Source organism: Miniopterus schreibersii (genome assembly GCF_964146895.1).
Source record: "Miniopterus schreibersii genome assembly, chromosome: 12".
Classification (NCBI taxonomy): Eukaryota; Metazoa; Chordata; class Mammalia; order Chiroptera; family Miniopteridae; genus Miniopterus; species Miniopterus schreibersii.
This window is the reverse complement of record NC_138112.1, coordinates 54,090,173-54,102,205: the sequence shown is the minus strand read 5'-3', so window position 1 is coordinate 54,102,205 and position 12,033 is coordinate 54,090,173. Positions and strand designations below refer to the sequence as shown.

Here is a 12,033-nt window from a genome sequence, read left to right as displayed (position 1 = left end):
AAATCACTCTATATGTGTATATATGTACATATGCTTCAAAATACATCTGCAAAAGATTACTTAGTTGTATCCATGCCAGACAAGCAGTTTTAGAACAGGCTGTTACACAGAACTAGATGTAATATTTTAAAAACAGAAGAATCTCACATATAATATTCCAAAACTATTTTCTTATATTTATAAAAGACAAATAGGAAAAAGATCACATGGGATGCCATTTATTGTATTGAAATATATACACATGCATTTTAATGTCTGTGACCAAAACATTGTGTAGTCACTTCTCCCGGGGGCCACATACAGTGTAAGTAAAATGCTTATACAACTTTTAGTTTTGCTTTTCAGAGTAACAGCATTCTAAAATAATTTAGCCACCTTGAATCATATGCAAAAAATGTAACAAGGGTCTAGATTATTTTGTTTTCTGTATTTCTGAAACTTTACATGACAAAAAAGTAGAAGTGGATTTGTGATATAAGTTTTCCAAAAACAGCTTTTATTATAGCCTACTCTAAACCAGAAATATCTTTCTCTGTAAACCTTTGCATGCTCATTAAAAGTTCTGTCCTTATGAAGAGCCTAAGCAATATACTAAATCATACTTAGAAGCAATGAAAATGATGGCAGCAATGCAATTAAGGTCTAATGATCCTGGCAATTCAGATAAAATTGAAGTCTATGTTTAAGTCCTTTACAAGAAAATATTTCCTTAATTCAGAAAAAAGAATCTAGCCATTTAAGTATATAAAGCTAAAATATTCTTTTTGCCAGTGCTCTGCTGAAACATATAAATGAAGGAATTAACTGCACTTCTGATAACTAGGTCAGTGAACAATTATAAATTAAAACACAGTTAATTTCATGGCTGAAAATGGCATGCCATCAAAGTAAAAGCAGTCTTTTATAGAGATACTAAAAGTATACAGAAATAAAAATAAACCTCTATTGGTCAATACAACTGGTTGTATAAATGTATAGTTTTGATGGCTAAAAAAAATTTCAAGTTGCTTAAGCTCATTTGATTAAAGTACTATATTTAGGGAAGACAAAGCAAAAACCTAGCTTAGCGGCAATATCCTAGATGATGAAAGATTTTAGATGGGATAACAGGTAGCTGTTTTAAAAAAAGAAACACCAGAGAGAAGTCATCTCCCACCCCAATCCTCCAAACAACACCCATACAAATTCCAACATTAAGTTTCAATTTCCAAATAATTTATAGTTTCAACCAGTGTTTCTCCACCTTTTAAAAAATTATTAGTCCTTTAATCCTAATCAACATGTTTATATGTTTATGTATATTTATGTTTTTACACAGAAAAAGATTTTTACCACAAAGAACACATTTGCACCAAGAACGCAATGTTCTAAACAATGAAAGGTTTACAGTATTAAAACATTTTTTTTGAAGAGTTTAAGTGGAGAGAAGAAATCGCATATTTTAGTAGATATGCAGATTATTCCCAAAATAGCTTAGCACTCAACCACTTAGCTGTATCAAAATGAATTTTTCCTAAAGTAGGCACTTTTCTCAGCTACAGGCAGTCCTTGCCTTGCATGATAGTATAGCACCATAAAAAATGGCCATTCAAAGCAATCTCTCTTAATAATCAATGGGGAAAATTATGATTGTTCTGTTCAGTTAAAATTAAATGAAAAATTGTAAAAAAGTACTTATTTAGTACACTTTAAAACATTAGAAAGATTTGAGAATTTGTGTTATTTCATTGTAAAAAACTAATCAGTTTGAATAGTGCTTGCCTTTTTTTAAAAAATAGCTTATACCATGGCAAATTTCCATACTCCTTTAAGTTTGGATTAGCTTCCACCAATTCAGTGTTTGTACTTTGTTGTAAAATATTTCTGTAATTTCCTTTAATGTGAAGTTTTTACCATCACTTCCTCTGGGACCTAGTATCCTTTCACAAGCACCTTCCTCATTTATGGCAGTAAGTCTGCCTCCACTAAGTTCCTCTGGCTACATATCCAGAGGCTCTAGAAGAGCAGCACTGTCAACATCCCCATGATCGGGATTTCCTCTACAACTCCATAATGTTCACCTCAAATCTCACTTCCAACATTATCATTTCTTTTATAAAATGTCGCAGGTGGGACAAGGTAACAATACACCTGTATGCTTTGCTGTCTGTACAACTGATTAGCAGATGTACAGTGACCAATTTCAAGCAAATCTGAGAGAATACGACTGGTCACCGATCATGAAATGCATGTTACTCACTTAGTGACTACTTTGTGTAATTACTCACAGTTACTATACCGTGGTAACTGAAATTTAAATTGTGCTGTTAGGGAGCTGGTATTATTCAACTAAATCGTTGTCACTGGACTGTGGCTACATGAATTGTGCAAACTGAGGACTGCCTATACCTTACTTGTTTACATTGACCCAGAAAGGCTTAAAGTGGCTGCTGAAAAAGCCCATCTACATGTACATTAATTAGCGCAGGGTGAGTGCATTTGAGGTGGTTTTCAAATGTCATTTGGCAATCAACTTTAAAATGTATCTGAGAACACAGAATTTTAGAAATAGGGAAAGTACTTTAAAGATCCCATAATGTGATACCACAAATTATCCAGCATGTTTATTATGAATGATTTCTCCTCCTTCAATTTCGATTTGCTCATAGAGCCACTTGCGGTCACAGCGGCATTCTGCTCCACATTTGGTGGAACCACAGGCAGGACAGGCATAGAAACACCCTAAGCAATCTTCATCAAGGCAGTCACAGAGGTCCATCCCACTGAAAATCAGGAGGCCCTGGCTATCGTAGACCTTACTCTTCGCCGGTATCACTTGTCTGTAGAATAAACACAGGTGAATCACACCTCACACACAAATATATTATTTTGAATATTTAATTGAAAATAAGGTAATGAAAAAAGTTAAGGAGATAAAATATTCTGAATTAGAAATGAAGTCCTGACAAACTGGTACATAACTTACCCACTCAAGGCTACCCTACAACTAGTAGTATATGAACTCCATGTCCAAAGAGACCTCACTCTAAAGTACTGAGACAAATACAAAAAGCCTAAATATGCCTCTCAAAGTCCATTGAAAAATCAACTCAGTGAAGGAATGGACAAAAACTTTGTCCAAAAAATAAGTATATCTGTTAAAACTTCCCTCACCTTTAAGAAAAGGAAAATGGCCCGTTAACAGTGATACGCTTTTTTGGCTACCAATCTCTTTACTGCTTTGTGAACATAGTTTTATGTTTATTACAGTGTACTACTCTATTGTTGTAAAATACTTCTGTAATTTCCTTTAATGTGAAGTTTTTACCATCACTTACTCTGGGACATAGTATCCTTTTCACCACAAGCACTTTCCTCAATTTAAAAAGTCGTATTCTAAACAGTTTAGTTTCCTCATTCATTCTGCTGACTGTACCGTAACTATTTCCATTTCATACCTATAACATTTCTCATGAAATTTATTTTCTAGCTGTCACTCATACAGCAGATATACCAATTACATAATACCAATGTTTTTCAAAAACTTCAATTACTTTAATTCTAAGTATAATTTGTTTAAATTATTTTAATTCCCATGCCAAAAATATTATCCTGCTCATTTCATTGATACTTTCTTAGAAACAAATTTTTAGCGTTGAAAAAGATGTCAATTTTTTATGAGGCCCTCAGATGTTACCAATTCCAGATTACCCAATTAAAATATTTACCCAGAAAATTCAAAACTTAAGAGAAAGATAGGGGAACAATACAGATGTGAGGCAGAAAGTTAATATATGAAAGAAATAACCCGTAGCCTACCTGTCTGAACCAGAGGTTACACTTTTTGTAAGTCTTCTTTTTTCTCTTTTACCAGTTTCTGAAGCAAATTCAGTTTGCTTTCCTGGGTTTGTAAATTGTAATGACTTCAAAGCTTTAGCAGTTCTTCCCTGAATAAAAGTAAAGAAATTATCAACTTAGATCTTGACATCATATCATATTAATATTTCACTTAATGTTAATTCAGATTATTCCTTAACCTGGAAGACAGTCCTGAACTCACAAAAAAGAAAAAAAAGGTTTTAGAGCCCAAGTGCAACAAAATTCAGATGGCCCTGGACCATATTAAAAATTTATTGGTTAATATACACATAATATTTGCATTACCTAAATTTAATTTCTAGCATAGAGGAAAGGAGGAGGTCAGGCATAGTGAAAATGGAAATTGCTGCTTTCAGCATGGGAGAGAAGTCAGAAAAACTGCTTTATAACCTAATGGCACATAACTGAGGTTCCTGGTAATGATCCTGAGTACTTAAGAAAAGTGTCTGTTGTTATTATATATGTTTTCAAAAGCAGAGAATGTGGTTTCAAGTCCTGAAATGCATTAAAAATTTTGATGGTTAAGAGTTTATGTTTGTTACTTGGGGGAAATAGCTTTATGTGACACATTCCACAAGAGCAATGGACAGGTTAAGTGGAGGAGACATCTGAAGTGACAGTAGCAAGCACCTAGCTGCAAGGTAACACTGGGTCCTGGAGCTATGCCTCTGAGGGGAGCACAAAAGGAAAGCACTACGTCTAATTTAAAATTTTAATTATCTCTTAATTTGGTTTATTAATATAATGAATGATAAAATTGAGAAAAATATCCCAGCTGCAAGAATTAAATTAGTTAAAAATAGAAATTTTGAGAAATGCTCCTTTGACATACTGTCCTTGTTCTACACCAAAGAGAGCTTCATGAAATCTTAAATTGTTCTGATATGGGTAAACAATATGAATGCAGCCATGTGAATAAGTAAGAGTTATAGAATATTTATTACTTACAGCGTAAAAATACATGCTTTTCGATCATAGGGAGTCCTAAAATTAGCTTTAAGCATACCAAATAAAATCCCAAAGTTAGAAGAAAACTCACAAGCTTCTCAAAAACCCAAACAAGAATGGAATAGTGCCAAAGGAGAAAGAAAAGTTGAAATAAGAAACGGTTACTGAAAGTTACTTCTCTGATGTACTTTTTAAAGCAATAATTTTCATAAAAAGGGGAATTCCTCTTGCTGTATACAGACCATTGCTGGCTGGAGTGTCCCACTATTACTTTGGTGTCAGAAAAGAAACTAAGACAGTTAAGTCCTGGCTTTGCCAGAATGTTCTAAAAGCCAGTCCTAATGTCTTAGCACTAGGAGTTACAGCTTGAGAGTCTTGGGCATAGTATGTTATTCCTCTCCCAAGCCTACTTTATCATTCAATCTAGGTGAAATTTTCAACTGGTATGCCAAGACACACCAAGAATTTTTTATTTATTTATTTAAAATATATCTTTATAGATTTCAGAGAGAGGAAAGGAGAGGGAGAGAGAGAGAAACATCAATGATGAGAGAGTCATTGATCAGCTGCCTCCTGCATGCCCCCTGCTGGGGATCGAGCCTGCAACCTGGGCATGTGCCCTGACCTGGAATTGAACCCCGATTGCCTGGATCCTAGGTCGACGCTCAACCGCTGAGCCACGCCCGGCCGGGTTCCAAGAATTTTTTAAAACATGCAATACCTGACTATTTAGTCAGGGGTACTGATCTCTTTTCCCTTAGATTGTCAAATTAAAAAAATGACAACAGCCAATAGAACAGCTGTCCAGTGTGAATGAAATAAAAATTTTACCTATATTTCTTGTCTGATGGGCAAAAAATATATTTTTTGGACTGTCACAGAATTTTTCTAATTAGTTTATGTGTGCCATAAGATGAAAAAGGTTGAAAACGCTGATCTAGGTATATAGAAATATTTAGAAACGCCGCTTATTTTTACTTCCCCAATTTTATATTCACTGTATGCTGATTAGTATAATAAATAATAATGTAAATATGATTCCCTTATAGTTAAAATCCCAGATATAGAAATAACATAGCAGAAAAAATGACTACTATACATACATCTGAATCAGGTTTTCTTTTCTGCCGGTCTTCAGAATCAACATCCACACTTCCATTGATTATCTGTGTGCATTTTGGACAAAGCTTCCAACCAGGTACAAGCTGTCTGCCAAATTTTGCACTCAGAAAAGTGGCATCATCTAAGTCAATTACATGCAAATTTTTTTTGGCTAGTTTTTTATGTATGTTAAATGGGTCACAACATGACTTCTGCAAATCCTCAAATCTGTCAATGTAAATTTTTGCATGATGAAAGCAAATTGTATTGTTCCCAGAAAGTGTCATTCCAGTTCTAAGTTGAAGTAAAAGCATATCATTTGATGACAATTCTTGCAAAGTCTTGAAACCTGTGTGACGAGTATAGTAGGTTTTATGGCACTCATTCGTGGTACGAAGCTGGACTCCAACTGAACATGGATCCATCATTCTTAATTAGCAAACTTCCTGTTTAATTCTATCAAGGGATCCCTCTAATAAGTGATGTGCTGATCACCCTAAAGAAAATATTAAAGAGAGTCAGATTTGCCATGCAAACTTTTTATCTGGGAAACTAAAAAGGCATTTGATAAAATTCAAATGCTTGTTTAAAAGAAAGAAAACTCTTAGCAAACAAGGAATAAAAAGGTAATTACCAAAAGCCTATAAGAAACATTATTATATTTAATCATGAAACATTAGAAGCATTCCCTATAAAGTTAGAACTACATAATACCTGCTGTAACAGCTTCCATCTAACACCATATTAAAGGGTAGAAGTGAAAAGAAACAAGAAATATTACTCAAAGGCGATATAAATATCTACATGGAAAATATAAGAGGTTTTAGCAGACAAACTATTACAACAAGCAAGATAATTGAACAAGGATACTGGAAACAAAAACACTTTAAGCTACCTTACAAAATATATAAATCTAAATTATCAAATACAAAGACAAAAATGACAATAAATGCTAATGCTTAGTATCTTATTAACAAATTTTTAGGGGAGGTGTGGCAACACCGTTTTCCTATATTGATTTTTCATTAATACAGCTTTTATTTTGCTACCAGTCTTCTAATTAGTGCGGAAAGTAGTATTAAGAGGAAACTTAATGAAATTTTAGGTTAACTCAAGAGTCCTTCCCTTTCATGAAAAATGCCCTTTGCGGGGAGGGGTGAAGTATACAGGGTCTTCTAATTTATAAAGCATTTTCTAGGTTATCTCTTATTTAATTAAAATATTTTCATCTACCCCTACTATGCAAATAGGAAGCTTTAGTTATGGGCGTTCACATAAAAAAGTCATGCCTCCTGCAACTGTCAACTTTTTGTGCCCATTATCTTCAAATGTTATCTATTATTACATGTGAGTGGGCACTAATACAAAGATTAAAGAGCCTAGATGAGATAGTCTCAATCCTCAAGAAGGCCCAGGCCCAATAAGAAAGGTAAAGAGAATTTAAAACAAAAGTACAGTCCATAGTACCATTTAAAAGATTTATAGGAAGCGACAGCACAACCATCATCTCATTAATCTTTACAACTCTGAGGTACTATCATCCCCATTTACAGATGAAGAAACTGAGGTTTAGGGCTCTAGTTATCAAGCTAGCACAATGGCTGACAGAGACACTTAAATATTTGCGGAGCAAATTTAAAAAAACAGAAACAAAAAACCTAATTTTAATTTGTATGAAGAATCCCCGTTAATGAGGTCCTGATGATTTACTCTCGGCTCACCCAATGCACTCCCCTCAGATTTTTTTAATACTCTGTCCGGCGTGCTTCCAGATCACTTCTGGAACAATGCAGCAAACTATCCAGGCTTCCAAACCCCAGTTGCAATTTGTCACTATTCCTCTGGTCCAGAAACTGTAAGAATCGCACACCAAGGCGGCTGAATCTCCCCGAATAAGCCCCCGGGATCCTGCAATTGTCCCCACACAACCCTGTGGAGGTCACATGACAATGCCCCTAGTTCACGGATCTATCAAAAAGTTTCAAGCCCTGACCAGACACGTCCAAGGAGCACCGGCTATGTTCATGGTCCCGGTATAAAAAACAACTGCTCTCGGCCTCCGGCTTCAACCAAACATCTAGGGCCGGGAGGGCTCTGGTTACAAAAATGGAAACAAAACAGGAGACAGACACGCTGTGCTCGGGGCTCAAGGCCACAGCAGCCCTCATCTAACAGGGTACAAGCCTAAGCCATAGCTCCCAGGGCTCCGGCAGGGAGGCGACAACCCGCGGACGCGACAGATGCGGCAGAAACTGTGCTGGGCCTGGGCACCTAGGGGCGCCGGGACCTGGGGTCGAGGGTGCGGGGCGGGGTTTACTCCGCAGGGCGCGAGGCCCACCTGACAGCTCAAAGTTCCCCTCCCGCTTCCGGGCCTCGTCTCCCAACACCCCGGCCTCCGTGACCCGGCCCGGGTCCCCGGCCCGTCCAGAGGCCCGTCTCCATGCCCCGCTCGCTCCCGCCCTCCCAGAATCTCCCCCACGGCCGGTTCCACCTTAGCGCGAGCGCCTCCGCCCGGGTTCGAGAACTCGCAGCCGCGCTCCACCACCGCGCCGGCCCGCTCTCCCGCGCGTCCGCGCAGCATCGAGAGGACGGCTCGCGAGAGCTAGAGGGGCTCAGCGCGACCATAAAGAGAGACGCCGCGAAGCCTAGAGCGGAACGGAGCCGGCGCCTCCCGGGCGGAAAGGGCGGGGCTGCGTCAAACGGCGACCGATTCGAGGTGAGGCAACAGTCTCCTCCGGAGCTGATCTGGTTTTGCTGTCGTTCCGCGGAGGTCAGCGAGTTGTTTTGTCCCAGGGGCCGCTTCCGCGACACAGGTTTAGTTAACTTGGATTCTGTTCGCAAATCTCTACGCCTAAGCGAAGCCACAGTGTTGCATCCTAATCCCTGGAGAAGTGAATGAGTGAAAAGGACCTCAAGCACGGACCCTTTCATTTTAAGGGCTCACATTTTATTTCATTAATTTCAGCCCTGCTAAATATATTCCAAAATGCATCCCTTTTAAACTATAAAGACCAGCCATGTTTATTACGTAGAGTATAATGTGGGCTCCGAGAAGATGCTTGTAAATTTTTCGAGGGAAGAAATAACTATTTTGCCTGTATCCCTGTTGTTTGCCACAGTTCAGGCACTTTTAAAGTGGATTTCAAGATCCCTTAGGCTAAAGGGTCTCAGCCTTCGTTTTCAGGTGGGACGCGGAGGGAAAAGCCCTGCCCCCTGCCCGGAATAATGGTTTTTTTAACCAGCTAAGTGGGGGGGGGGGGGGGAGGGAGACAGGGAAGTAGGGTTCACCGAGGCCCAAGGTTGCTAGTAAAGCTGTAGGCACTTAAGGCCTCCGGGTCTTCCGCCACCTTGTGCTGCTGTGTAACCTCGCCGACGTCTGCCACTCCCCGAATCACACCAGCCTTAGAACTTCTGGGGCATGAAAGAAAGACAAAAGCAATCGATAATCCGTTCAGTCGTTCCTTCAGGAGATCACAGGCAGCAGTTCGTCTAGTAGTTAATCTATGGTTGGCACTTTGCTGAGTAAAAATGGACAGAAGAATAAAACATCCCTGCTTTCAACGAGCTGACAGACTAGAGAGAGAAACAGAAACAAAGAGTTAATCACAGCGCAGTGTAGTGTGATAAATGCCATAATGCAAACACAGAACATGAACAGGGTCCATGAGAGCGACTAAAGCGGGGACATTCTGAGGAGATTATTGCTTGAATTGAGCTGTTGTACGGAAAACTAACCTGATGCAATGGTGGCTTCCAGGCAAAAACTGCTACTGGGCGAGCTAGCCTAGAGGTAATGAAATAGAAGACTCACAGACCAAAATAAGATGCTTGAATAACATGGTTGATTGAATCGATTTTAATACTCATTGAAAAGCAGGGGGTAGAGGTGGAGTAAGCTGACATATTTAGGATAGGGTGCAACCAAGTGCAAGGACATCACCTGAATCAGGAGTTAAGCCATGTTCATATGTTCTCTCTGCCACATGCGCCTTTCCCATTGATGATATGCTTCTGAGGACTAGAGTTTGGGTCAACAAGGAGGCGCACAAAGTGGAAAGTGCTTGGGGCCAATAGCACAAGCCTGCTCTTTGGGTAGGTGCAGGGAAACATTCCTGGTCACAGCCAGAGGTTATTAATTAGCCTGAACGGACATGGGTTTATTTGCATTTAATTAATTATTATTTTTTTGTGTGTGGATAGAGCACAGATGAGGCTGTCACCTATGGATGGCTGATTTAGTGGTGACATAGCTGTCAGCCCAGAGATGGCATAATTATTCATGGCTTAGTTTTTCCATCCCCCCCTTTTGTTTTTTTTTTACTATAAATATCCCTGTGTTCCATGATATTTTCAATTTATTTTAACTTTGGCATTCCTTATAGTTTACTCACTATGTGTATTTAACACAATTCTGCCTATGTTTCGCAAAGTACATGCTTACTCATATTCTCTATATAAAACATTCTGTAAATTTTGCATTTATTTCATAAGTTACTAGTGTATTTAACACTTTCTGACTAACACTTCTTGTGAATTTCATCCATCCTTAAGGAAACTTCAGGGAATTCAGTATAGCTGGAGTGGGAAGTTGAGAGAGGTAAATAGAGGACAGATAATGTCCTTTTAATGCCATATTAGAGATACTAAAATTTATTCTGAAGTAAACTGTAAAACTGTAAGGAGTGTGGAGAACAGGGCAGAGGTACAGTACTGGACAGGAGAGCCAGGTGGAATCTCTTGCCCTAATGCAGGTGATTAATAATGACAGTCTCAGTCAATTCAGTGGCTCTATGGAGTGAGGTGATTCCACCCCCACCTTCCTTACACATTTAGTAATGTCTGGAGACATTTTTTGTTTTGTTTTGTTTTCAGCTGGGAGGGCTACTGATATCTAGTGGGGGTGAGGACAGGGAAACTGCTAAACATGTACAACACAACCCCTCACAAAATAATTATCTGATTCAAAATTTCAATAGTTCCAAGACTAAAATACTTCAAATTAAGGGAATTAAGAAAGCAGAGGGGATGGAAGTTAAGCAAGCAGGCTTAGTAACTGATTAGATACAGATGTGAGGAAGGAGAGAATGATTTTAAGGTTCTGGCTTGGGTAACTGGAAGGACAAACAGAGAAATGGGTTAGGGAGAAGAGAGGCAAGGAATTAAATGTTGGATATAGTAAGTCTAAAACATCCAAGTGAAGATGCACAGTACGAAACTGGAAAGAAGAGGCAGGTGAGAGGAATTTGAGCTGCAGATCAGAATTTTGATAAATGTCAGAATCTCTATGGGTAAGCTTCAAGAATCTGTGTGGGTTGTTGTGCAAGAAATTAGGTGATTTGAGAGCATGATAAAATTTGAAAACAATAGATTTAGTTTCAGAGGAGAAGTCTAAGAAGGAGTGGGCAGTAAGGTAGCTGGAAAACTAGGGAAGAGCCAAGTCCCACATACCCAGGAAGGAGAGCATTGGAGGTAGGGCTCCATCAGGACAAGAGGTTGCTATGGGACACTGCTGGCTTTTAGACGTATAATGAGAGTCACATATGTAATTGCAAATTGCAAATTTTTTAGTAGCAATATTAGAAAGGTAAAAAATAGGCAAAATTAATTTTATAAGTATATTTTTGTTTAACCCAGTGTATTTAAAACATTATCATTTTACCATGTAATATAAAGTTATTAATAAAGTATGTTATATCTCTTTTCATACTAAGTCTTAGAAACCTGGTGTGTATTTTAGACCTCCAGCACCTCTCAATATGGACTAGCCACATTTCAGATACTCAGTAGCTACATGTGGCTAGTGGCTACCGTATTGGATAGCATGACTATATAAGGTCAAGTAAGAAAGGAACTAAAATGTGTTCTTTAGACTATTAAAATGGTTATAGATGGTGTGATAAGAGCTCTTTCAGTGAAGTGTGAAAAGTTAGGGTTGGTAGTGCGGGGGCAGGCTAACTAGCCATCTCAGATGGTGAGTAAAGAAAAATTGAATTTATTTAAGGAAAGGAGGTGGGGATGGGGATATCCAAAGGGAAGGGCTATGCAGCACTGAGTCAAAGAGTATTGAGTCCATGATGGCAGCAAAAATATACTTGGGACAGTGAAACAAGGAAGAGCATAGAAGCA

At 38.4% G+C, this 12,033-nt stretch overlaps 1 protein-coding gene across 1 annotated transcript; it reads right to left on the bottom strand.

Annotated features, from left to right (window-relative positions):
* Positions 1-202: 202 nt before the first annotated feature.
* Positions 203-9,285, bottom strand: ARL14EP (ARF like GTPase 14 effector protein). Its single transcript, XM_081155738.1, has 4 exons — positions 8,399-9,285; positions 5,910-6,403; positions 3,799-3,926; positions 203-2,819 (listed from the first exon to the last, which is right to left on the bottom strand). The coding sequence occupies exons 2-4, from the start codon at positions 6,333-6,335 to the stop codon at positions 2,591-2,593; spliced, it is 783 nt and encodes a 260-aa protein (XP_081011864.1). The 5' UTR covers positions 6,336-6,403; positions 8,399-9,285; the 3' UTR covers positions 203-2,590.
* Positions 9,286-12,033: the final 2,748 nt, after the last annotated feature.